This window comes from Vicia villosa, linkage group LG2, assembly GCF_029867415.1.
Source record: "Vicia villosa cultivar HV-30 ecotype Madison, WI linkage group LG2, Vvil1.0, whole genome shotgun sequence".
Taxonomy (NCBI): Eukaryota; Viridiplantae; Streptophyta; class Magnoliopsida; order Fabales; family Fabaceae; genus Vicia; species Vicia villosa.
The window spans coordinates 4,866,223-4,892,386 of record NC_081181.1 but is presented as its reverse complement, the minus strand read 5'-3'; the positions used below and the strand labels follow the sequence as shown (position 1 = coordinate 4,892,386).

At 40.3% G+C, this 26,164-nt stretch overlaps 3 protein-coding genes and 1 long non-coding RNA gene across 4 annotated transcripts; 2 read left to right on the top strand and 2 right to left on the bottom strand.

Annotated features, from left to right (window-relative positions):
• Window positions 1-7,901: 7,901 nt before the first annotated feature.
• Window positions 7,902-8,526, bottom strand: LOC131645785 (uncharacterized). Its single transcript, XR_009297192.1, has 2 exons — window positions 8,338-8,526; window positions 7,902-8,236 (listed from the first exon to the last, which is right to left on the bottom strand). It is a non-coding gene; the product is annotated as an uncharacterized LOC131645785 (long non-coding RNA).
• Window positions 8,527-20,857: 12,331 nt separating this feature from the next.
• On the top strand, window positions 20,858-22,235 carry LOC131645784 (putative F-box protein At1g32420). Its single transcript, XM_058915994.1, has 2 exons — window positions 20,858-21,497; window positions 21,591-22,235. Exons 1-2 carry the CDS (start codon window positions 20,858-20,860, stop codon window positions 22,076-22,078), a joined length of 1,128 nt encoding a protein of 375 aa, XP_058771977.1. The 3' UTR covers window positions 22,079-22,235.
• A 596-nt stretch (window positions 22,236-22,831) lies between these two features.
• On the top strand, window positions 22,832-23,431 carry LOC131648492 (uncharacterized). Its single transcript, XM_058918245.1, has one exon. The coding sequence runs from the start codon at window positions 22,832-22,834 to the stop codon at window positions 23,429-23,431; it is 600 nt and encodes a 199-aa protein (XP_058774228.1).
• A 456-nt stretch (window positions 23,432-23,887) lies between these two features.
• LOC131645783 (intracellular ribonuclease LX-like) lies at window positions 23,888-24,913 on the bottom strand. Its single transcript, XM_058915993.1, has 2 exons — window positions 24,617-24,913; window positions 23,888-24,528 (listed from the first exon to the last, which is right to left on the bottom strand). Exons 1-2 carry the CDS (start codon window positions 24,887-24,889, stop codon window positions 24,091-24,093), a joined length of 711 nt encoding a protein of 236 aa, XP_058771976.1. The 5' UTR covers window positions 24,890-24,913; the 3' UTR covers window positions 23,888-24,090.
• Window positions 24,914-26,164: the final 1,251 nt, after the last annotated feature.

Here is a 26,164-nt window from a genome sequence, read left to right as displayed (position 1 = left end):
GATTCTTGAAAAATTTGGTATGTCGAATTCGAAGCCAGTTGTGACTCCAACAAACCCTCAATTCAAGCTGAGTATTGATCAGTGTCCCAGTACTGATGTGGAAATAGCCCATATGAATAGCATCCCATATGCTAATATAGTTGGTTCTTTGATGTATGCTATGGTCTGTACTAGACCCGACATAGCATACGCAGTAAGTCTTGTAAGCAGGTACATGGCGAATCCTGGAAAGGCTCACTGGCAAGCATTGAAGTGGATTTTAAGGTACATAAATGGGTCTCTGAAAAGAGTCTTAATTTATGGTGGAGCCTTGGGTGAAGATGGTAAAGCAGCTATTGGAGGATATGTCGACTCTGATTATGCAGGTTGTATGGATTCCAGAAAATCTATTTCTGGATATGTTTTCACTATGTTTGGCACAACAATTAGTTGGAAAGCAACACTTCAAAAGGTTGTTGCTCTATCAACCACTGAAACGGAGTATATTGCATTAACTGAAGCTGTGAAAGAAGCATTGTGGCTTGAAGGTTTTGCGAAGGAGCTGAAACTTCAAGGTCAAGGTATCACTGTTAAATGTGATAGTCAAAGTGCAATACATCTGTCGAAGAATTCAGCCTATCATGAGCGAACTAAGCACATTGATGTGAGGCTGCATTTCGTCAGAGGAGTAATCGAGCGTGGAGAAGTCCAAGTGCTGAAGGTTTCGACTGAAGACAATGCTGCTGATATGATCACCAAGACATTGCCAAGTTGCAAGTTTTTCCACTGTATGCAGTTGATAAAGCTGCATGAAGAAAGCTAGTTTGTTCCCTTGATGTTGTAGAGTTAGATCCAAGGTGGAGATTTGTGAGATATTGGATCGAACTCTAGTATGGCCGAAGGGTAGCTTCTTGGTTCGACAGGGTTAAACATGAAGTCGAAGGTTGCTCACATGTTTGTGTCGAAGATGATAGGGTTGTTAGCATGTTAAATTAGGTTTTAGAGTTTAAACCCTAATTTGTTAAGTTAGCTTGTTTATTAAGTTGGCTTGTGTAATGGGCCTTGTGGAAAAAGCCCATTAGTTAGTATGTTAGGTTTTATTATAAATAGCATACTAGTCTCTCATCATTGCTAAGCTGCAAATCCTAATTAAGGGTGAGAGAGGTTATTTGTTATTCTTGTAAACTTGTAATCTTGTTTTTAAGAGAAAGTAAAAGAATAGCAGTTATAACCAATTATTGTGTTCTTCTTCTCCTCCCTAATTCTCTATTATACTTTGTTATTGGTATCGTTTTTCACAATAGTTCAACCTAGTGGTCCACCAGTCCTCTGCAGTTTAAGAAGACAACTTTAATAAGCTTTGAGGCTGGCTCAATATCAGCATCCTCCATAATTTTATATGCCATAAGCTTCAATGCGAAACACAAATCAGAGATAACAAACAAGAAGATAGAAAAAATAATAGCAATTTAACACCCATTTACAATCACCAGATCCCACTCCTAACAGGTGGTGGCTAAATTAATTATAGTAATGCAAAGATCACTTACCGAGGAAATCATATTCCACAAACTCTGCTGATAGTCAGGTTCTTTGAGAGTAACAAAATGAACAGTACCCCTTGAAATATAATTGTCCAGAGGAACCATTATATCTGCCGAATCAAACCAACCAAGTAAACATGTAGAAAAGGTAAAATTTTATACAGAATATTAAGAGTCCCACATCGGATGCGATATGGCTTGAAAATAAGTTTAAAAGTGAGAACAGTTCTCACCTTACAAGCTGGATTTATAGGGTTGAGTTAGGCTCAACCCGAATCGGATGCACTATAAGTTTATAGGTGAGGGCATCCTAACCTTGCAAGCCGATTTTCAAGGGTTCAGTTAGGTTTTCTAGAGCCCTTTAATTTATTAAACAAACAAGGACTGCATGAACGAAAATGGTGGGTCAGAGCAGCCCATCTAGAGGGACGGTTACTCTATCCAATTCGACACAAATCAATTCAACTAATGAGTCTCTTGAATTAACCTTTTTCTATTTGAAATGTTTCATCAATCAAACAGAATATGATACTTATTGATAGGTATAATGGTTATCAGGATAAGATCATCATCAACAACAACAACACAATCATCTTAAAGCAATAAAAACCATTTTATCAATACCTAAACCCTAAACCCTAAACCCTTCCTTTATTCGCCCATCTAGAGGGACGGTTACTCTATCCAATTCGACACAAATCAATTCAACTAACGAGTCTCTTGAATTAACCTTTTTCTATTTGAAATGTTTCATCAATCAAACAGAATATGATACTTATTGATAGGTGTTCTGGACTGGGCCGAGCAGGCCCAACTCTTATCATCAGCCGAGCAGGCCCAAATCACTTGGGCCCAATTACTGGACAACCGTCAGAGGCTGCCTACGAGCGAAGGCTCTAGCCGAGCAGGCCCAAATCGTTTGGGCCCATTACTGGATAACCGCCGAGAGTTATCCACGCGCGAAGACCACGCGTCACGTCAGCGAAGGATTCGGTCAAACTACCTCCGAACCCTACGCCATGCACACCCAGAACGTGAGTCTTCTACTGACTCAGCCCTAGCACGGGACGTTCTGGCAGTTCCCTAGCACGTGGGCCTCCATTTGGATCCGGCCCAATTAGGGAACCTTGGCCCAGCGCTGGGGGCTATAAATACCCTCTTTCACTAGAGGGTCAGGTATTCTTTTCTTCACTCTAAACCTCACTCTCTGATAGCTACTGACTTAAGCATCGGAGAACCTTGCAGGTACCCCCCCCATCTTGCTCTTCAAGCCATATACTGCCACCTTGACGATTCTTCTGATCAGGTACGATCAGTGGCGCCGACTGTGGGGAACTTGCTCCCCCATCTTTAACAAACAAAGATCAAAGCTAACCATCTCCAATCGTCATGGCTGATAACAACAACAACATCCCAAGCGCTGATCCCTTCCTCCTGCACGACCTGATCGAGGAATCTTCCTGGGAGCTGGCAAATCGCCGTCGTCAGGAGAGTCGTCGGCAACGAGGATCCGGGCATGAAACTTCACGCCCCGGAGCTCAGCCGACCCAGGGGACTCAGCCACTGCAAATCCTCCAGCAGGTTCAGAACGTTGAACAAGCAATTCCTGAAGGACACGTTCAGAACGGAGAGGACGGGCGGGTCCGAACGCATAACGGGCCGGAGCAGCCCCCGATCGTGAATGAGGCGGATACCCGAGACGGGCTCGCTGCTTCCTCATTCACCCACACCTCTAACAGGCGGGGGGCCCGTCACGAAGAAGAGGAAGAACCGCTGAACATTCCGGAGGACGCTGACACCGTCGCCGTCCGTCTGCTCAAGGAATTGCAGAAGACGAACAAGCTCCTCCGACTTCAGGGCGACCGCATCCACGAGCTAGAAAGGAAGCGCCGATACCGCTCCCCTCCACGAAGGCACAATCGGTCGCGTTCCTCCTCCTCACGCTCCCCTCCAAGAAGGTACCGTCGGTGTTCCCCGTCTTCCTCACGCTCTCCGCCAAGAAGACATCACCGCCAGAGAACACATTCCCGCTCTCCACCAAGGAAGAGCAGGAAGAATCAGAGACCGGAAACCGACGAAGTGAAAAGTCTCTCCCCCGAGCAGGGTCGTCGGGGCCCTTCCAAAGCTACACTGAAACCCCGTGAACGCCCCCCGGGACAATCGCGGTAGTCCTAACAACGACCAGGGAAGACCCCGACGAGGAAGACACTCACCTTCCCCGAGACCCAGTGACGAAGAGGACTTCCGCAGCCCTCTATCTGAGAGCATCCGAAGAGCTCATCTCCCTCGGGGGATGGAAAGACCGCCCGTCTTGGACCAATACGACGGAGCCACTGACCTCGACGACCATATTCGGAGCATCGAAGCGGTCATGGACTACCACGTCGTCAAGGGCTCCATCAAATGTCGTATCTTCCCGACCACCCTTAGAAAGGGAGCAATGACTTGGTACAGGAACCTCCGTCCCAAATCCATCCATTCCTGGACCGAGCTCAAAGAACTCTTCTTGAGCCACTTCACAGCTTCCCGACGACAGCCGAAATCGGAAGCCAATCTGGAAGCCGTGATACAAGGACCCAACGAACCTCTTCGGGATTACCTCGACAGGTTCAACAGGGAGGCCGTCCAAGTGCAAACAGAGGACTACATGAAGAGATACCTCCTTGAACGAGGGCTCCTACCCAGGAGCGACTTCAAAAAGGCTATCAAGATTGAGAAAGTCCACTCCATGAACGCCTTCCTTCATAAGGCTCAAGCCTTCATCTCATTCGAAGAAGGAGAGGCCGCTGCCATGAAAGCCTCCCGAGGCAATGACGCCGCTCGCAGTTCAAACTATGAGCACTCAGGTTCGAGGCGCGGGCACGAATAAAGGAAAGACGACAGGTCTCTCGACACCAAGGAACGCCGGGGACCCTCTGGTCGCTTCAACGACTACACCCCTCTGAACGCCTCACGGGAGAGGATTCTGACCGAATGCCAAAACACTGACTTCAAGAAGTCGAACATCAGGCCCCCGAAATCAAACCCCGCGAGGCCAGGAACCGACAAGTCCTAGTATTGCAAATACCATAGGAGTCATGGACACCTGACCGAGGAATGCATTCACCTCAAGGATGCCATTGAAACGCTGATCAAGGAGGGTCGCCTTTCGAAATACACAAAGAAAGGTGAATCTTCCCGGAGGGACGACCAAAGAAACTCTGACGAAGGGAACTCACCAGATGATAGACCCTTGCAAGTAGCCCTGTCCGTCACCCGACCAGAAGATTTCATACCGTCTGTCGGGGCATCTGCCACATTCAGCAAATGGGAAGGATTCCCATTCGCCATGGTCGTCTCCAACGGAGAAGACCCGGGCTCCCTCACCATCAGTTCGGTGAAGAGAAAGTTCGATGAGCTGCTTAGCGCCAACGTAGACCTCGGCCCCACACTGCGAAAGTTCCGAGGAAAATCTGAACCGATCACCTTCTACCTGGAAGAACTGCTCGGCGGAGCTCCAAACGCAACAATTCCCCTGCTCGTCCGAGCGAGAATGGCAATATTATGTACCCCCATCTCTTCCGAACACTCCAGCTGGACGAATCGCACCTCACTCCTTATGTGGGTTCAGACCTCCAAGGTTTCAACGGAGCTACCACTAAACCATGGGGTTACGTCGAACTGATTGTCACCTTCGGGGAAGGGGAGGCCTCTAGGCAAGTCAAAACCAGATTCTTGGTGATCGATTGCAAAACCCTGTACAATTGCATCATCGGATGCCCCACTCTGGCCGAGCTAACCGCCGTTCCCTCCACGGTCCACCTGAAGATGAAGTTCTACACGAGGATGGGAAAAGTGGTTACCGTCAGCGCCGATATTGAAGCAGCCAGAAGAATCTTCGACGCCTCCGTCAAAGGACTAGAACTGATCGCTCCGCCAACCAGCTCCAGCAAAAAGCCAAGGGCTGAAGACAAGCATCCTAAGGAAGACCAGCATCAGACCACCAACGTCAGCTCAGTCGACCTAGATGCCCGTTTTAATGAAGAAGAACCGAAGACCGGGGAAGAGGCGCGACCAAAGGCGCCTCATCCCATCCGACCAGTTCCTGACGGAGACTTCGAGCTTGTTCCCTTGGGCGACAACCCCGACAAAGCTGTGAAGATTGAAAAGGGCATCCCAGACCTTCCGAAGAAGCAGCTCGTAGCCTGCCTCCGAGCCAATGCCGATCTGTTCGCCTGGAGCACCGCAGAAATGCCCGGACTCGACCCTGAGGTCGCCTGCCACCACCTCTCCATTGATCCAGCCGCGAAGGCCGTAGTTCAACGTAGGCGTCGGCAGTCTCCCGAGAAAGCGGAGGCTGCCGAGAAAGCTGTAAAAGACCTCCTAGAGGCAAATTTTATTTCCGAGGCCAAGTATTCAACTTGGCTCTCAAACGTTGTACTCGTTAAGAAATCTAATGGAAAATGGAGAATGTGTGTTGATTATACTGATGTTAATCGGGCATGTCCAAAAGACGCCTATCCTTTACCTAACATTGATAGACTGGTCGATAACTCGGCCGGCTATAAACTATTGTCTTTTATGGATGCTTATTCAGGTTACAACCAGATCCCCATGGCGAGGAGCGACAAGCAGTGCATGGCGTTTATGACCGAGTCGGGCAACTATTACTACAACGTAATGCCCTTCGGCCTCAAAAACGCTGGGTCCACATATCAACGGATGATGAACAAAGTGTTCCGAGGTGAGATCGGCGACACCCTCGAGGTATACATGGACGATATGATCGTCAAATCTCGAGAAGACACCGACCACACTTCCCATCTCGAGCGCGTATTCGAGCGGGCCAGATCCTGCAAGATGCGCTTCAACCCAGAGAAATGCACCTTCGGCGTCCGAGCAGGCAAATTCCTCGGTTTCTATCTGACCGAGCGGGGAATAGAGGTCAACCCGGATAAATGCCGAGCATTCTCTGAACTCCCCACTGTCATACCCCAAAATTTACCCTATATTTTTATTTATTTAATATGCTATTATTATTTTTATTCTTGTTTATATCTAATTCATAGTAGGTGTATAAATATTAAGAGTGTTAATGGGCTTAACATTGTGACTCCTAAGCTAATTTCAAAAGAATTTCCTTTCCTAAAGATGTACTCAATAATAAAGGGGTGTATTGTCAATTTTTGTCCTTTGGGCCAAATAGAGTTCAAGCCCATTTATTAAAAAAAAAAAAAAGAAAGAAAACCTTGTTTTAAAAAAATATATATACTTGGGTTTTTTTTACATCTTATATATATAAATATATTTTAATACCAAATCAACTAATCACTTCTTAATATTTTTTATTAAAATTATTGTTTTTTAGATTTATTAAGATGTGTAACCTTTTAAATAATTAATAGTAATACTAATTGTTAATATTATAAATTAATGATAGTTTTTTATATGCATATATAATAAAAATTGTTTTTTAGTCAATAATTAGGTTTAAATTACGTTTTGTTTTCAAAGAGGAATAAACCATGGTCTTTTGACATCTTCAAAACTAAAACGAAACAATGTCTTAGGATTAATTAGTTTAAATAATAAATATTAGTAATAAAAAAAAAATGTCAAAAAAAAATGTTTAGGGGGCGGTTATGTCCATGATTTTAGGCTAGAATTTTGTCCTACTTTTATACTAATAAACAACATAACAAAATGATGACTCTTTCAATGATAAAAAATTACTACTGACATTATATTAATTATTATTATTAAATAATTAAATATTACAACTGTTTTAATCTCTTCAACCTCTATTATTATCATGTGGGTCATTTTTTTTAGTTATGATTATTATTTAACAGTTAGTGTTAGTATTAATTAGAGTTTAAAGTCAATGCACTGACAGTGTAAAATTATTTTACACTGTCATCCAATAGGGAGTCATGAATGTGCCATGTCATTAAAGTTTTTTTTAAATAAAAAAATATTTTAATTGGATGCATGGTGGTGATTGGTTGACAGTCTAAAATATTTTACAGGATGGTGGTGATTGGTTGACAGTCTAAAATATTTTACCCTGTCAGTGCATGATCCCTTTTCTCTATTAATTAACATCTTAAGTGTACTGAAGCATTCATTATTTGCTATTAACTAATACTAGCTATTAATCATCTATATTTATTGTTAAACAACTATTAATTAGAATATTATTATCGGTTAATTAATATCACTAATTTTTACTAATTTATTGTTTTTTATTATTATTAAATTATTATCTTTATTTTGACTAAGTCAAAATTAGGGTTTGGAACCCTTTCACCTTCTTCTTGCTCTAGCGGCGCCTCCAAACCATCCTCTACCAACACAAACCCTAAAAACTAACCAAATCTGAATCTTGCTTGAATCAAATCATGCATTGAAAGAAAAATCTTCATTAATCAACAAAATTATTACAACTAAATCGAAATCAAATCAAACTTTAACAAAACAATAAAACCTTTCCTAAATCAAAAACTAATACAAATCAAACCTCTTAAAACTAAATCAAATCTTCAGAATCAATTCGAATCGAAATCTTTAAAGACTAATTTCCTAATTCATCAATTCCTAATAGCTATAAATCAAGACCTAAGAATCTAAGAAAAGGGGGACCAAGAAAAGAAAACGAAAAAAAGATCAGGGGAGGAGAAAGAGACGAGAAAAAGACGAATCGTACGCTTGCACTATCACCTTGTTCGTGATACCTGAAACGGAAAAGAGAAGGATTAGATTCAAAGCCCCAAATCGGAGAGGAAAAATCGTAAAGAATTTCTGGATCCAGGTAAATGCTTTGAACTTAGCTTACGACTGAATTAGTGTTTGCAATGCGTGTCTGAATGCTTCGATTTATTGTTTTTTTTTTTTTGAAAAAATCTAAGATTAGGATTCTTGTATTGTTGGGGTTCATGGTGGTGGTTCTTTTTCTGGGTTTGTGAGATAGGAGTAGGAGAGAAAGAATTAACGCTGAGAGAGAGAAAGATGAATGAAAATGAAATAAAATTTGTTAAAATCTGAAAATAACTTATTTCCCTGGCCGTTGGATTAACGCCATGTGGCCTCCTGATGGCTACATGGTTTCACACATGAACATGATTCAGTGTGTGTTCACCCATCATATCCCTTGGTCACCATTAGATGGCAGCCATTCGTCCATCATATTTTAGATCCATGCTCCAGATTTCTATTTTGAGAGCCATAGGATCTGAAACAAACGCGTAAGATTCATCTCTTCACAGTAATACCGTGCATCCCGTACCTGGTCAAAACAGACCTTAGAGTCACATTGGGCCAGGCCTATGCTATTGACACCCTTAAAAATTACTTATAAATACAAAAATACACCCTTCACTTAATTTTAATCAATTTTTTTCTCATTTATTCCTTGGTTAATAAATAATAAATAATGAAATAATAAATGTTAGTTTTATTGTCTAATACACGGTTTTATTTAACAATTTTTCAACCCTATAGTAATTAGTTTATATTTAATAATTTAGATAATCACTAGTTAGCAATATATTCAATTTAAATAAGAAATTTACATATTAATTTGAGATAAAGTTTATCTAATCCAATATCTAAAAAAAAAGGATTTATTAATAACATATTACATCATTGGTTTTTATATACGTGTATACATAACCACACGTTCTGTCATATGGTTTTAATAAAAAAAAATTAATGAAGCATGCTATCATATTTTTAGTTGGTAAGATTATTTTTCCTTTAAAAGATTAATAAATCGGTTACTCTTAGTTCATACCAATTTATAATTTTTTTTTTATACATACCAAAAACACTTAAAATATTTAATCTCAATTTAACACATTACTAATTATTACTACACAAAAATACAAAAAAAGGGATTGTATACAATACTATTTTTATTCATAACTACGAACTACGGTAACTGCGAACTACGTAAAATACATTTCAACATACAAAAATAATAGTGTACAATCCCATAAAAAATACCAACAAACAATACGAACTACGTTGACTCTGATCCTCCATTAAGGAGGTACGTAGGCATCTGGGCAACTAGAACGAGTCCCCGTCCCCTAAGGAGGTACGTAGGCATCTGGGCAACTAGAACGAGTCCCCGTCCCCCAAAACTAAGTAGGTTTGAGATTTTATTTTCTACCCTACTGTTTATTTTCAACCACGAACTTTTTATCATAAAACTTACCATAATACTCTTACAAACCTTAGAGACATTTAGAAAACCTTAAGGAAGGGTCAAGGGTGCCTAACACCTTCCCTCACCCTAATTTCTCAACTTACCTAGAATTTTCTTTTATTAGGTTTTTTCCCGTATTTACCCTTATCCTTAGGATAGAATAAATATAGGTGGCGACTCTGTTATTTAAGTTTATTTAACTTAAAATTTAAAGTCGGTCGTAACACCCACTCCTAACAATAAAAAATCCATCCAAGTATTAAACGGGATGCTCACTGCACTATCACGTTTCGTCGCGAAATCCGCCCAGCACGCCCTCCCTTTCTTTAAACTGCTGCGCAAGGAAGCAGCCTTCGAATGGTCCGAAGAATGCGAGCAAGCGCTTGCACACCTCAAGCAAGTACTCTCCGAACCACCCGTCCTTTCTCGACCCAACGACGACGAACCTATGTACCTTTACTTAGCCGTTTCGAACGAAGCGGTCAGCGCGGCTTTGATCCGAGAAACCGAGGACGGGCAAAAACCCGTATATTTCACCAGCAAAGCCCTACAAGGACTCGAGGTGCGATACCAACAAATCGAGAAAGTCACCATGGCCCTAGTGATAGCGGCCAGAAGGCTGCGATACTACTTCCTCGCCCACACCATCTTCGTTCGGACAAATCAACCCATCAAGCAACTCCTCAGCCAACCAGACATGGCCGGCAGAATGCTACGCTGGTCCCTCGAGCTTTCGGAGTTCGACGTGCAGTATGAAAGCAGGAAGGCATTAAAAGCTCAGGCGCTAGCTGACTTTGTAGCGGAAATGACCTCGATCACCGACTCGACGGACACGGCCAAGAACAAATGGACCATCTACGTAGATGGCGCCTCAAGCAGTTCGGGAAGCGGGGCAGGCTTATCTTGGAAAACGACGAAGGACTTATCGTAGAAGTATCTTTGGTCCTCTCCTTCAGCACGTCGAACAACCAGGCCGAGTACGAAGCCCTCCTCGCGGGCCTGAGACTCGCCGAAGACGTGGGGGCACGGGAGATCAAGATCTACACGGACTCCCAACTCGTCACATCCCACATCAGCGGCGACTACCAGGCCAAAAACGACGTACTCGCCGAATATCTTGCGCTCGTCAAAGATAAGATGAAAAAATTCGCCAAAGCAGAAGTCGAGCATATCCCCCGAGAACACAACTCGCGCGCTGACATACTATCCAAGCTAGCGAGCACGAGAAAGAAAGGGGGAAACAAATCGGTTATCCAGGAAACTCTACCCAGACCAAGCATAGGCGAAAACGCGCGAGCTCTACAAATATTCGCTATCGGGGACGACCAATGCTGGATGACCCCAGTATACAACTTCCTCACGAAAGACGAGCTCCCCGCTGACGCCAAAGAAGCTTCAGCAATTAAGAGACGAGCGTGTTCATACACTATCCTCGAAAACAAACTGTACCGACGAGGCTTCTCCATTCCCCTCCTTAAATGCATCGACACCTCGCAAGCACTTGAGGTACTCCAAGAGCTTCATGATGGAATCAACGGCCAACACCTCGGCGGACGGTCACTAGCGAGGAAGGCCCTCAGGGCCGGCTATTATTGGCCGACCATGCAGCAGGACGCCAAAGAATATGTCCAGAAATGCGACAAATGCCAGCGTCACGCTGACATGCACCTAGCTCCCCCGAACGAGCTCAAATCTCTCTCCTCGCCTTGGCCTTTCTCCATGTGGGGAATGGACCTCCTCGGACCTTTCCCAGTCGGATCCTACCAAAACAAATACTTGGTGGTCACTGTGGATTATTTCACGAAATGGATAGAAGCCGAAGCGCTTGCTAAAATCACATCCCAAAATGTGCTTCGATTTTATAAACGGAACATACTCGCTCGCTTCGGGGTGCCGCAGACGATAATAACCGACAATGGCACCCAGTTCACGGACAGAAAATTCCAGGAATTCGTGGCCAAACTCGGGACGAAGCAACACTTTACTTCGGTCGAGCACCCCCAAACCAACGGACAGGCTGAAGCCGCCAACCGGGTCATTCTCCGTGGACTGAAGAGGAGGCTGGGCGAAGCGAAAAAAGCTTGGGTCGAAGAGCTGCACAGCATCCTTTGGGCATATAGAACAACCCCACATTCGAGCACCGGGGAAACTCCATTCAGGTTGACTTATGGCACCGAAGCCGTGATACCCGTGGAGATCCGAGAATCATCTCGTCGAACCGAGTCACTCCTCGAGGAAGAACTCAACGACGAGGCTATGAGGGAAGAGCTCGACATGGTCGAGGAGATCGAAACAGGATCCTCCCTCCGAGAAGCGAAACTGAAACAACAAATAACGTTAAGACATAACACTAAAGTTATCAAGCGCGCATTCGAAGTCGGAGACTTAGTACTCCGCAGGAACATGAAAGATTCTCGCGAGGGCAAACTAGCCCCGAACTGGGAGGGCCCATACAGAGTTTACGATAAAACCGAAAACGGTGCGTACTACCTCGAGAACCTTCTCGGCGAAAAACTCGCTCGACCTTGGAATGCTGAAAAACTCAGACGCTACTACAGTTAGAAACACCCTAACACCACCCGGCCGCTCGTAGCAAGAACGAGACAAGGCTGGGCAAGGACTCGCGCCCTGGTACGAGCGCGTATGCTCCACGACAGCTACGGTCGGATAACCCTAACAAGGGGCAAACCCGACCACGCGACGGGCCTAGCACACAAACTCTTCGCGGAAGTACCTGCACGGCAGAACCCCAGCTCGCGATGGGATCGTTCACGCCGCGAGCACGCGGCCCCAACCCCTGCCTCGAGCTCGCTTATAGCGCACACCTGCTCTGCGCACTCGGACCGTAAAATACACGCCCGGACTACAAACCTCGGTCGAGCACAAACATAAAAACATGCATATTAGAAAAATAAATATCGGATAAGCGCAAATAAACTGAAGCATAAAAAGCAGAATAGTATTAAAGTCCGACCAAACTGGCCGGAATATTCAAATATTACAAAAATTATCCGGGCATCGCCCCAATAAGAACATTGGCACGCAGGCCACAAAACATCGGCACGCAGGCCGCAAAACATTGGCACGCAGGCCACAAACCAAGGGAAACTTATCAGACGTCACCATCCTCATCCTCGGCACCGTTGTCCTCACCCTGGGGCTCCTGCTCATCTTCCCAGTCCTCGAACTCCGGGTTTGATTCAATTCGCCCGTCCACAACCTTATGGTATGGACCAATGCCCCTCGTCACCAAGCACGGGTTGGGGACTTTCAGCTGGTCCACCGCAGCTTTGAAGCCAACACCCAGGGTAGCAACACAGTCGACCTCCAACTCCCTCACCTTGCCCATAAGCTGGGAGCGCGTCACCAAGGCTTTCTCGTCTTCATCTTCCTCGGCAGCAGGGAGATGAGACTTCTCCAACTCAGCAACTCGCTCACGGAGCCTTTTCCCCTCGGCCTCCAAATCCGCGACCTTGTTCTGCTCTTTGACGAGATCTTCGACGATGCCGCTCTGGACCACATACTTGTCTTTGTAACCTTCAAACTCGTGCTCCAGCTCGTTATATTTGGTCTGCAGAGCGTCATAATCCTTCTTAGGACAGACACTTTGAGCATTGAGAGCCAAAGCCAAGGCGGCCACCCTCATCATCCCTTCAAGGTCCTCGGACAGGTCCTTATCTCGAGCCACCCGGTCTTGCCTGAGTATGTGCCTCACCTCCTCCCGCTCGAGCAGCACATTCCTCCTTGAGAAAATCCCCCTGTGCAGAGTACAAGAAGGCAACACTATATCTTCCTCGGAGGGATTGTCGATGATAAGAGGACGAAACTCCGGGGTCCCATCATTCTTTTGCTTCTTCCCGGCTGAGGAACCACGCGATGTCGTCCCAAGTGACGAAGGAGTACCACTGTCGGGAACACCCGCAACAGCCACTTTGACCTCCTCGACCCGCGTTCGCTTCAAGGTCACTTTGACAGCCCCCTTATTCTTTGCCCTCATCCTCACAACTTTGTCGTGCAGGTCGGCCATTTTTCCTGAAAAACAGAGCAAAATAAAGGGTTAGCACCAAAAGGATAGTGCTCGGACAAGCAAATAGCTAACTCACCTAACAGAATCATAGCGTCCCCGTAACTCCCGCACTCGAGGACAACTTTGGTGTTGATATACCGAGGCTCCAGCACGGGGCCTCCATCCTCCTCGAATAGAGGATCCCCGTTAGGATACGTGCATATGGCCGACCTAAACCCGTCCACGAAAGATGCGAACCGCTGGTAACCCCCTGTATCCCGCTCATTGAGATCCTCATCCCGGAAGATGTAATAGTCAGTCCCGCGCTCAAAGTGATCAGGCTGCCACTCTAGTGGGAACCGAGCGGACGGACCTACCTTCTTCACCCCGTCCTCAATATACTCGCGCTCCTCGAACAGATGGTTCTCGGCCTCAGGGGTAAGTGGCTTAACTAAAAAAAACCGACTCTTGAAGTGCTTGATTGAGTCCTGATAGATTGTGAACAACTTCTTCGGCTGCTTGAAGGACACCCAACTCCACTTGCCATCCGGATCACGCAACCTCTGCAAATGAAATACCCTGAAGAAAAGAGGCAGAGTCGCTTCGACCTCCAAAAAACCACATACCACCTCAAAAGCCCTTAAAAACGCGAAGGAGTTGGGGTGAAGTTGGGACGGGCACAGGCGCACCCAACTGAAGACGCTCCGCTGTAAACAAGTGAAAGGGAGGCGAAGACCGACCTCCTTAAAGACGAACTCGTACATAGCGAAGCGAGGACCAGAGAATTGCGAACAAATCCTCTGGTGAGACTTGGGCACAAAGGCGCCCCAAGAAAGCTCGTCATCCTGATCAAGGTCCTCGATAACATTAAAAGCCTCATTGGGACGCGCCAAGAAGCGCGATGCAATCGTCCTCGGAGCGACGACCACCCATTCTTCAAGTTCCCTCGGGGAGGTCTCGACGATCGGAATGTCATCTTGCGAACCAACGGCTTCGTCCCCATCCGAAATATCGAAGACGATGTCATCCTTGTTCTCGTCGGCCGTTAACCTGAAAAGCAGAGGAAACAGTGAATTCGACTGGTCAAATCCACCCTTCCACCGCAAGTCAAGTGAAAGGGCGAGGAGAGAGGACGAAGAGAGTTCCCCCCGTCACCGAAAGACCGACGAGCTAAAGCGCCCACATAATAAAGTCATGACCTCCCCGGCAAACTCATATCCTCATCGAAACATGCAACATCCGCCGCTCGCGGCATTCAAACTACTCTTAATCAATCCTTAAGGCTAGACGTCTCATTCAAACGTTCCTTCTCGGTTCACTCAAATCGCGCCCGGTAAACGCATGGGAAAAGCGATTATCTCCTAGATCTACTCGGCTAATTCATGAACCTTGCTCGTCGCACTCATCAATCATGCCCGTCACACTCAAAACTAATACATAAAAACTTAAATAAAGACATGAAGAAGACGAGGAACTTACTTGAAGGAGCGAAGAAGAGATGAACGAGACGACGAAGAAAGCAGTGAGCGAATCTTGAGGCTTCGAAAAATGTTAAGTGACAAATGAGTGATCTCCTCACTCCTTATATAGGGAAATAAGGCCAAAGGGTGTCGTGATGGCCTAGGCAGCCTAGGAGGCGCCATCATTGCCTACTCCCCAAAGGCGGCTCCATCCATGAAAGGCTGCCACGCGTCCCAAACGTCTTGGAAACTCCAAAGGGCGCCGTTTGCTGTATCCCTCAAAACGGCGCAGCAATGATGACAGCCTGTGCAGTTGACACCTGTCAACCACGCTGACTAATGAAAACCGAAACGTGTCAAGTGAACCAAGGGACAACGCATCCCCGGCTCCCGTGGACCTCGGTCGACCACCATTCGGTCTCGTGACCTGCAGACTCCCCTGCCCGTCGATCTAAACACACGAGGAGCCCACCATTGGAAATCGTTGCTCGTGCTCGGCTAACCTCCTGATTAAAGTCATCATCCTTACAAGACTAATGACTTGGGGGGCTCCTGTTCTGGACTGGGCCGAGCAGGCCCAACTCTTATCATCAGCCAAGCAGGCCCAAATCACTTGGGCCCAATTACTGGACAACCGTCAGAGGCTGCCTACGAGCGAAGGCTCTAGCCGAGCAGGCCCAAATCGTTTGGGCCCATTACTGGATAACCGCCGAGAGTTATCCACGCGCGAAGACCACGCGTCACGTCAGCGGAGGATTCGGTCAAACTACCTCTGAACCCTACGCCATGCACACCCAGAACGTGAGTCTTCTGCTGACTCAGCCCTAGCACGAGACGTTCTGGCAGTTCCCTAGCACGTGGGCCTCCATTTGGATCCGGCCCAATTAGGGAACCTTGGCCCAGAGCTGGGGGCTATAAATACCCTCTTTCACTAGAGGGTCAGGTATTCTTTTCTTCACTCTAAACCTCACTCTCTGATAGCTACTGACTTAAGCATCGGAGAACCTTGCAGGTACCCCCCCATCTTGCTCTTCAAGCCAGATACTGCCACCTTGACGATTCTTCTGATCAGGTACGATCAATAGGTATAATGGTTATCAGGATAAGATCATCAACAACAACAGCACAATCATCTTAAAGCAATAAAAACCATTTTATCAATAACTAAGCATCACAATATTTTTTCTGGTTTCTGTTTCTTTTTTGTACCTTCCATCACACCATTTGAAGAACTATCATTTTAATCCGACTTCCATCTAGATGTATTACTATTTTGCATTTATCTCTCTTCTCATCCTCTAGTGATCCCTAATACAACATGCAATGATTCAGACTAGCATGTATCTTATTGTAACTCAAACCTATCCTCTTGATCATCTTTTTTGCTTCATAGAAAGATGTTGGTAGTTTAGCATGGGGAATTACATCATTTAGAAGCTCAATAATCATCGAAAATGTTTTATCTGTTGCACCACATAAATTTTTTATATGGTAGAGACGAACAATGAATGATAGTTTGCTATATTTTGTGCATCCAAGATAGAGTTCTTGATTCCTATCTTCCATCAACTCCTTAACTTTATTCAAATCTTCATTGTTTATATCCTCTGAAATCATTGGGTGCTTGCTATTAGGAATATTTGATGGCCCTGAGTCTTGACCTCCTTGATCAAATACCACTCCAAAGACATCATTTAACATATCTTGCATTGGACGTTGTCTAATTGGGGGTGCATCTACTTGGTCAGCTGATTGAACATTGTGTTAAACTTCTTTTTCCCCATGCATGTTCCAAAATGTGCACTTTCTAAGAAATCTCTTTCGAATGAGGTGAGTAAACACTTCAACTCTATTACCCGAGTGATTAAATCTGCATGTAATACAAGGACACAATATTTGTCCATTGATTGTTGCGTTTGAAAATGCAAAGTCCAAAAACTGGACTACTCCGTCTTTAAACTCTTTTGATTTTATGGGTTTGTCGGTCCAACTCTTATCAATCACGATTGAATGAATCTATTATAAAATTTTTAGAAAAGAATTAAAAGCATTCAAGCATTTAAAACATAAAATATTTAATATATATAATTTAAAATTGTAGATTTGAATTAAAAAAAAATAATCTTTAAGATGTATATATAAGTTATCCCGAATAAAACAAAAATGTATATATAAGTTATCCTGAATACCTTACTGAAACATCCAAAAAATAGTTTATACATATCATAAGCAATTTTTTAAGATCAATTTCTAAAGCTTGTCTGGTTTTGTGTTTTAGCCTCTTAGATAACCATGAATAAAATAAAAACAGTAGCAGTACCTTCTTGATAGTGTAAAACAAGTTATAATGGATCAATTTAAAAACAACTAGCACACTAATAAATGTCATTTGAAAAAGCAAATAAACATTAACTCAAAGTATAAAAAAGTATTAACTGATTAAGGCCAAGATTATTTATCATTTTCAAAAACAAACATAAACTAAAGACTCAAATAAACAAGAATTCAAAGTATAAAAATTGCTTCGCGATTAAAATGAGTACCTAAGATAAAGAAGAGGAATCAAAACAAAGTGTTTGATTTGGATATCAATAATTGTAGAGAGATGAAATTGACTCCTCAATGTTCCTGAAAAATACAATAAATTACACAATTATCAGTATTGTGTAGTTTTTTAAAATTTACTATAAATACAACAAAAATATAGTAGATCTAAGCAATCTTGTGATTAGAATCAATTAGGTCCTCGTAACTAGCACAGAGAAAAAATGAAATCAAAGAAAATCCATATTCAGTTTCACATGTATTTAACAACTCAAGACTTCACAGAAATCTACAACATGTAACATAAAAGTATTTAAATCAACAATAAAATGACATTCCAGCAAAACTATACTACTGATAGGAAACACAATACACACAAATCATCCATTAGATATTAAATAATCAATACAAACCATGTTTAGTTTTTCTTAATTTCAATCTGTTTTTTTCATTCTTTTCATTATCTCTAATAACTAAATTTTGAAAAAAAATGGTATTTAATATATCATATAATCATGAACACGATATGAGAACTACATATAGAGAACAAATAATTTTGAATAACTTACTCAATCTTAAGATAATTTTTTAGTGTCCTTGAAAAATTACTTGTAGGTAGATAAAGACACTCCTCGGTATCCCTAAAAAATATCACTAAATCACTCAATTGACATAAACATCTTATTAAAGAGATAAACAAAATCATTATCTATCTAAAATCAAAATCTCCAAATTTAAATTTGCGTAACAAATTTAACTTTAGGCTATGTTTGGATTGATGAACTAGAACGGAGCAGAGCGGAATGAAACATGATGGAATGGAGTGGAGCGGAGCGGAATGTTAATGAGATTCCATTCCATTATTTGTGTATAATTTATAATTTGGCGGAGCGGAATATAATATTTTAGTTCATTCCATTGCATACACCCCAAATTGGGTGGAATGAAAATTGAAGGATATGATGGAATAGGATGGAATGGATTCCATCATATTCCATTCCACTCCATCCATTATTTATAAATCCAAACAATGGAATCTTATTAAATACATCTCCACTCCATTTCATTCCATCAATCCAAACATACCCTTAAGCTCAGAAAAATGTAGGGCGGAGTAGAAGGTTCAAGAGGAACCAAAAACAACGGCGGAATCAGAAAAGATACCAAAAGAGGAAGGGATAGTAGAAAAATATTGTTGGCCCAAGAATGAACAATCATCGCCCATCCATTCAGCCAGGCCAACATAAGTTCAAAATCAAATAACCTAATATCCTCATCAACAGACAAAAGAGAAAGTGAAAATGAAGATGCTGTTGCGCTGCCGGTGTTGTTCTTGTTCGCTACTTTGCTTCGTCTCTCTCGTCACTCTTTGAAATCATGAAACAATTTTGTTCGATCTGTTTAGCTTCGTCTCTCACTCGCTCTCGCCTCTCAGCTGAAACATAAAGAAGAGAACAATTAGGGATTAAGGAATTGGAACCGGTGCAAAAATTGAAATGAAAATAAATCCAAGTTGAAACAACACAGAAGCTTAATGATTAGGGATTAGGGTTTATGAAATTCATATTTGTTATATGAAACATCAAAAAAATCAGAATTGAGTTACTTTGGATAGAAGATCGTTTGGTTGTAAAAGGGGGTAAACGTGAGAGTGCCGAGAGAAAAGGAAAAATGAAAATAATATTCTGTATAAAATTTTAGCCGTGAGATTAAAAGAGAGATAGAGATGATGGAGAGGGAAAGAGAGAAAATTGAAGGAGAGAATCCAAGTCCCATTAACATTCAAATAACCATCACTCCTCATATTCAATTTCAATTCAGATGTCATGTGATGTAAAATCCGGGTCTTACGGATATTAAACAAAAGCATAATGTGGTTAAATTGCTCCAATCCCACGCAAACAAAATACACGTTATTTTTTAAAAGAGACTACTTTTAATTGACAAAAGTTAGAACATATATCTCGTAAAAATGCTTCCTTCCTTACCATGTGCAATGGTGTGTTTATTTAAACTCAACATGGCAAAATCATGTGCAATGGGTGTTTAGAGTAGTGTTGAGTGTGTGTTGGAGGAGAGAGATGTTAAGAAAACTCAACACAATGTACACTGACGCAGAGGGGCATGTGGCTGTTTGTGATTGGCTGGCCAGATTTTTATCCATTTAATACTTTGAACTCAATTATTTTGTTGCAAATTATTTTTTTTATTTTTTTTTACCAAAATTCATGATTTTTTTTCTCTATAAATAGAGACTTGGTTCATTTGATTTGGACACAGAAAAAAACCAAGTTTTTCACTATCTTAATCTTATTATTATCTTTCTATTAGTGTTTATTTTGAAGTTAAGTGTCTTTTTTTTTAGTGAAATGGATCCCAATAATCATTTTAACACTCAAAATTCTGTTAATTATTTATTATTTATTATTTTAAGTATTTTAATTATTTATTATTTATCATGTTAAGTATTTATTATTTTAATTTAATTTTAATCGATAATTGTAATTTTATGTAATTATAAAAATAAAAATAAAATTTAAATAAGAATATGAAAATAAAAAGTGGTCGGGTAGGGTGTGGAGTGAAAAACCATTGGAGTAGGTAAAATTTGAATGAGTGTTGAGTTATTAGGTGGAAGAGAGAGAAAATGATGTGGAGTGTTGAGAGTTGAAAAAGTGGGTGTTGAGTGTTGAAACCATTGTAAATGGTCTATCAAAATATGACAGATTGACAAATTTCTTTCCACACATGAAAAAAAGAAGAAGAGAATATCCACTTTATTTTCCAAACAAAAGAACAAAGACAAATGAAACTTCCATTATGTAGCTACGAAGGAAGAAAAAATGTTAATGTAAGCAAAAAAAAAAAAACACCTATTAGAGGGCAAAATAGTACTTAAAAGAGTATACCAAGAACATCAATTTTACTTTGACCCTCACAGAAATTGACCAACTACACGCATGCAAATTATAGAGGTGTAATGTAATTTGAATTGTTTTGACCAAAGTTAATAAAAAAAAAAATTAGGTTTTGGAGCTCCAATTCAAACATTTCTTTAACCTAGCAGCAACAGTAGTAACAGTGAATTGAAGAATTTTTCTCTCTTTGGAAGCCATCGCCGGCGTTCAGGTCGACCATGGATTATCAGCAGAAGCAATCTCCGGCGTTCAGCAAGTCTTCCGATTCAAAGGTTAGCAGAAAGTATATTCACGATGATGTTGCCTTCTACGTTCTTTCGAAACTTCCCATAAAATCATTGAAACGCTTTGGATGCGTACGCAAATCATGGTCCAGTTTATTTGATGACTCTCATTTCTTGACAGTGTTTCGAAACCATTTCATATCTCGTCACAATTCTGATGATGATCATCATACATTTCTCCTCATATATCAACGTGACCATGTTGATCGTGAATACGCTGAATTTCATTTGCTCGATAGTAGAATCAAATTAAATTTGCCACCTCCGTTTTCAGACGATGACAGTTTTCTTAGTATTTTGGGAAAAACAAGTGTTAACGGTATTTTTTGTATTGGACAACGGGGAAATACAAATAAGGTCAGATATGTATTGTGGAACCCAGCTACCGAGGAATTCGTCAACATTCCTCCTAGCCCCGATGAGGTTATGTCAAAACACCCTCTCCTTGGTGTGTTTCATAAATTTCACGGGTTTGGTTATGACCAACTAAGAGATGACTTTAAGGTGATTCAGTATGTATCATTTGATAGCTCAAGTTGTGATGGCTATGACATTGATTCTCCTCCACCTCAAGGTATAATCTATTACTCCTTTTTTGAGATATATAGTCTAAGAAATAATTCTTGGAAGATACTCCACATCGACGATATGTCTATGCGCTATGTAGGTAATGTATTTTCTGGTGAAGAACTGTACATGAATGGTGCTTGTCATTGGTTGGTTCAAGGTAAAATACATGATACAATAGCTCTCATGTCATTTGACCTCACTCATGAGGTGTTCTTTACAACACCCATCGATGAAAGATCTGAGTTGGATTACGGACATTTGGCGGTGTTAAATGGATCAATTGCTTTGATCATAAATCATGACAACAATAATACTTTCCACATATCTATTCTGGGTGAACTCGGCGTGAAGGAATCATGGATCAAACTATTTATTTATGGCCCTATGCCTTCCATTGACTGGCCCCTAATTGGATTTGGGAACAAGGGATACATTTTCTTTAGAAAAATAGATGATGAACTAGTACGGGTTGATTTGAGCACCCAAATAATTGAGGAGCTTGGTTTTAAAGGAGAGGATTATTGTTGTTGTAAGATCGGGATTTACAAGGAAAGCCTTCTCTCGATTCGAGGATCAAATAACTAGTTTTTCACCTGGAGGTATACTGGCTATGGTTATTAGGATTTTTACCTTGTATGTAAAGGATTTGTACACCATGTACTTGATAATTTAACAAGACATTTGGTGATATGGATCTTGTTTCTTGTCTATTTCATTTGTAAGGATGATATGTTTTTTTTAATGAATGTGTTCCAATTTTACTCATTATATTATATATCTATTTTTGAATTTCTTTTCAATATGCTTGAAATATATAGATCAATGTCTCTCTAGAGATTGTTTAACATCCAACACATATCAGTTGGATACCTATAATCAGTTAGGTGAAATGCATGTAGTGAAGACCACTAGAAAAGTAAAAATGAGGGATTGTTTCAGTTGAATTTGGAAGAATATATGATGATAAACTTACACTGATGTGTTGTTTTATTTTAATACTATATAACCATAATGTCTTAATCGTGTATATATGAAAATTATAGTACGTGGTTTGGTGTGTGTTACGCCAACTTGTTTATATTTTTTACTCTTTCCAACCCTGCTGTAATTGCATATGATGATGCTTTCTCTGTTGTGAATATTCTGCCAAAAAGATTCCTGATATATCCTTCTGTCCACAAACTCCTGCTCTATTAGAATCTTGTTCGTAAATTCTGAATCTGCGAACAAGTTCATGAAAGTCGTGTGCGCGTGCTTCATGACTTTCATGGGTTTGGTTATGCCGAAATAAGAGATGACTTTAAGGTCATTCAGCATGTATCATTTGATACCTCTAGTATGGGTGATGGCTATGACAATTATCCTATAAGGTATGACCCTTTTTTTGAGATATATAGTCTAAGAAATAATTCTTGGAAGATACTCCACATCGATGATATGTCTTTGCGCTATGTAGGTAACACATTTACTGGTGACGAATTGTACACGAATGGTGTATGTCATTGGTTGGTTAATAGTCAACCTGATAAAATAGTTCTCTTGTCATTTGACCTGAGTGATGAGATGTTCTTTACAACACCCATTGGTGAAATATCTGATTTCAATTATGGACATTTGGCAGTGTTAAATGGATCAATTGCTTATATCATAAATCATGATAACAATGATATTTTTCACATATCTATTTTGGGTGAACTCGGTGTGAAAGAATCATGGATCAAACTATTTATTTATGGCCCCGTACCGTCCGTGGACTGGCCCCTAATTGGATTTGGGAAGAAGGGATATGTTTTCTTTAGGAAAAAAGATGATGAGCTAGCCTATGTTGATTTGAGCACTCAAATAATTGAGGAGCTTGGTCTTAAAGGAGAGGATTATTGTTGTAAGATCGGAATTTACAAGGAAAGTCTTCTTTCGATTCGAGGATCAAGTAACTAGTTTTTTTTTTCACTCGGAGGTATGACATTGGTTATTAGGATTTTTGCCTTGTATACTTAAGAGTGTGAATATGCTGAAATGCATGTTGTATGTCTCTGTTTTATTCATGTGTATGTGTATATGAAAATTATAGTTTATGGTTTGGTGTGTGTTACAGGGACTTGTTAATATTTTTTATGTTTCTATTTTTCATTTGTAAGAATGCTATGTTTTCTTTAATGAATGTGCTCCAATTTTACTCATATAGTTATCAACATTTGTTCTGCATACCTGTTTTGAAGTCTCGAGAATTTTGATTGTATTGACTATTGAGTCAACAACTCCATCAAAGTAGAGAACTAGAAATATACTTAAGATGATTTGAGTAAATTTTAAATAGAATACTAAATACTGGTACTTTTTCTTTTTTCATTGAAAGAATTTTAAGTTGAGACAACAATAAAGTAAACATTGAGATGAGAGGATAATAGATAAATCTGTTTCATAATAGGGGGATCGAGTAGTACATTGACATTCATAAACACAAATCTGTTTCATAATAGGGGGATGGAGTAGTATATTGAAATTCATAAACACAAGAATCTGTTTCATAAACTTTGACGACACTCATAGTTGCTTCCATTTTATTTAGTATATCTATATCTGGAAGCAATATATTATTATGGTTCTAATTTCCATAAAAACAAGTTGCCACAAGTTGAAGGCCTTGTACAGTTGATGAGATGATTTCCTTCATGATCCAAACACAAAATAACTTCATATAATTCATGTGGTAGGAACGGAGAACACATGAATTGAGGAATGTAGGTAACAGTGTCTTGGGTGTATTGCTTTCTGATGGCTTTTATTGCAGCCTCTGTAGTGTAGTTTTTGCCTAATCCTGAAACAGGGACAATCCCTTCTGCCTTGAGTTTATTAAAAAGTTCAAAATTCTTATAAAAGTTGTCGGCTGTCTGGAAGTATTTGTATTGCTTATGCTTGTTTCCATCGTAGTAACATGTTCCATGCGTCCTCCATTGATATGTCCATAAGTCTTCATCTTTTCCAATTGAGCTTGGCCATGATTTCTTGAGATTTGATATTAAACTACCAATCATCTGTAAAAAAAAAAATTCATGTTATTGATACATGTAATATAAACAAAAGTTATTTTTTGTCATGATAATAAACAAACAAACTCATCACCTTATTCACATCCAAGTATCCCCCTCGACCATCTGTCGTGCAATCACGTGGCTGAGGACCCGAGTGCTTCGAAGGCCACAAACCATGGATACTAAAGTTGTCTGTTACTTTCTTTTGACAGGTAAATTTAATATCTGGCATCCTGCAGTATCCTGGTTGCCATTGATGAGCCAATGCCAAATAGTCATAATCAGTTCCCACACACATGTTAAGTGAAAATGTAAAGCATATCACAATTATTACTACACTCATTCTTGATGATGATAAAGCCATTTCACTCCGATGACTATTTTTACATCAAATTGCTCTCTTATTTATAACTCAACCATGATGTCAAATAATGTTATTGGAATACAAAAGAATTCAAATTCCAATTGCCTCCTAGTCTAATTCATTTATTTCTTAAAAAAAATAAGTTATAAGAAAATGGAAAAATGCAACTACAATGAAATACATCATTTATATATATTTTATTTTGACCTTTTCCACCAACCTATTTGTTTTCTTATTTTTTCTATCACTATTGCCATTTCTATTATTAATTTTTTTTAGTGAAATACTTCTTTTATGCTCTTTATTACTTTAATTTAATTAGTCTTATTCTCTTATAAACAATGACGTAAATTTACTTCCTACTTTTCATAATTAGTTACAATTTAGAAGTATAGTTGTCATGAGTTGTAATGATTTATAAATATCATTTTTTTAATTATAAATCATTATTTTTATATTGAGTTATTTTAATCATTTTTATATGCATATGTACCAATAATTTAAACCTCTGATCTATTTTGAAATACCATTTTTCTTATTATAAATTATTCTTTTTATATTGAGAGATTTCAATCTTTTATAAACTTAATTAATAAAATTTATACATTTGCATCTTTTTACCATGACTTTAATTTTGTGACACATCATACTTTTCAAGGATTTTATAGACAATTTATATAATTTTAATTTAAAAACTTATTTTAAAAATTTATTCATATATATATATTAATTGCTAGAGAATTTATTTGACAATTATTTTTCTATTCTTTATCTTAATATTTATACGTATTCTCTTTTGCAAAATTATATAAGTTTTTTCATTAATAAATTAAATTAATTAAATTATATAATTTTTTTACTATAGTAAATTAATTTAATAATACCATTTATAATAAATATTGTCTATACAAAAAATTAATCATTACCTTTACACTACAATTAATAACTAAGATAAGGGAGACGTAATCGAGACTTTAGATGAAGAATGAACAAATGATTCAACTAAGATAAGGGAGATGCAATATTTTGAAGCCTTGAAGGAGTTATATGAGTTAGCAATGAGAAAAATGTTGAATTGCAGATACAACAGAAGTCAGATGGATTTTGTGGAAAGACGAAGACAATTTACATTGCAATTTCGTTCATGGTCAATTCGTATTTGCTAATGAAATGTAAATGCTGAAGGATCATGGGAAATTGAGAAAATTGTAGTTTTTTATAAACCTGTAACGTGTAATTGTTTGTTTCTGAAATTGAATGCAATGTTGTAGTATG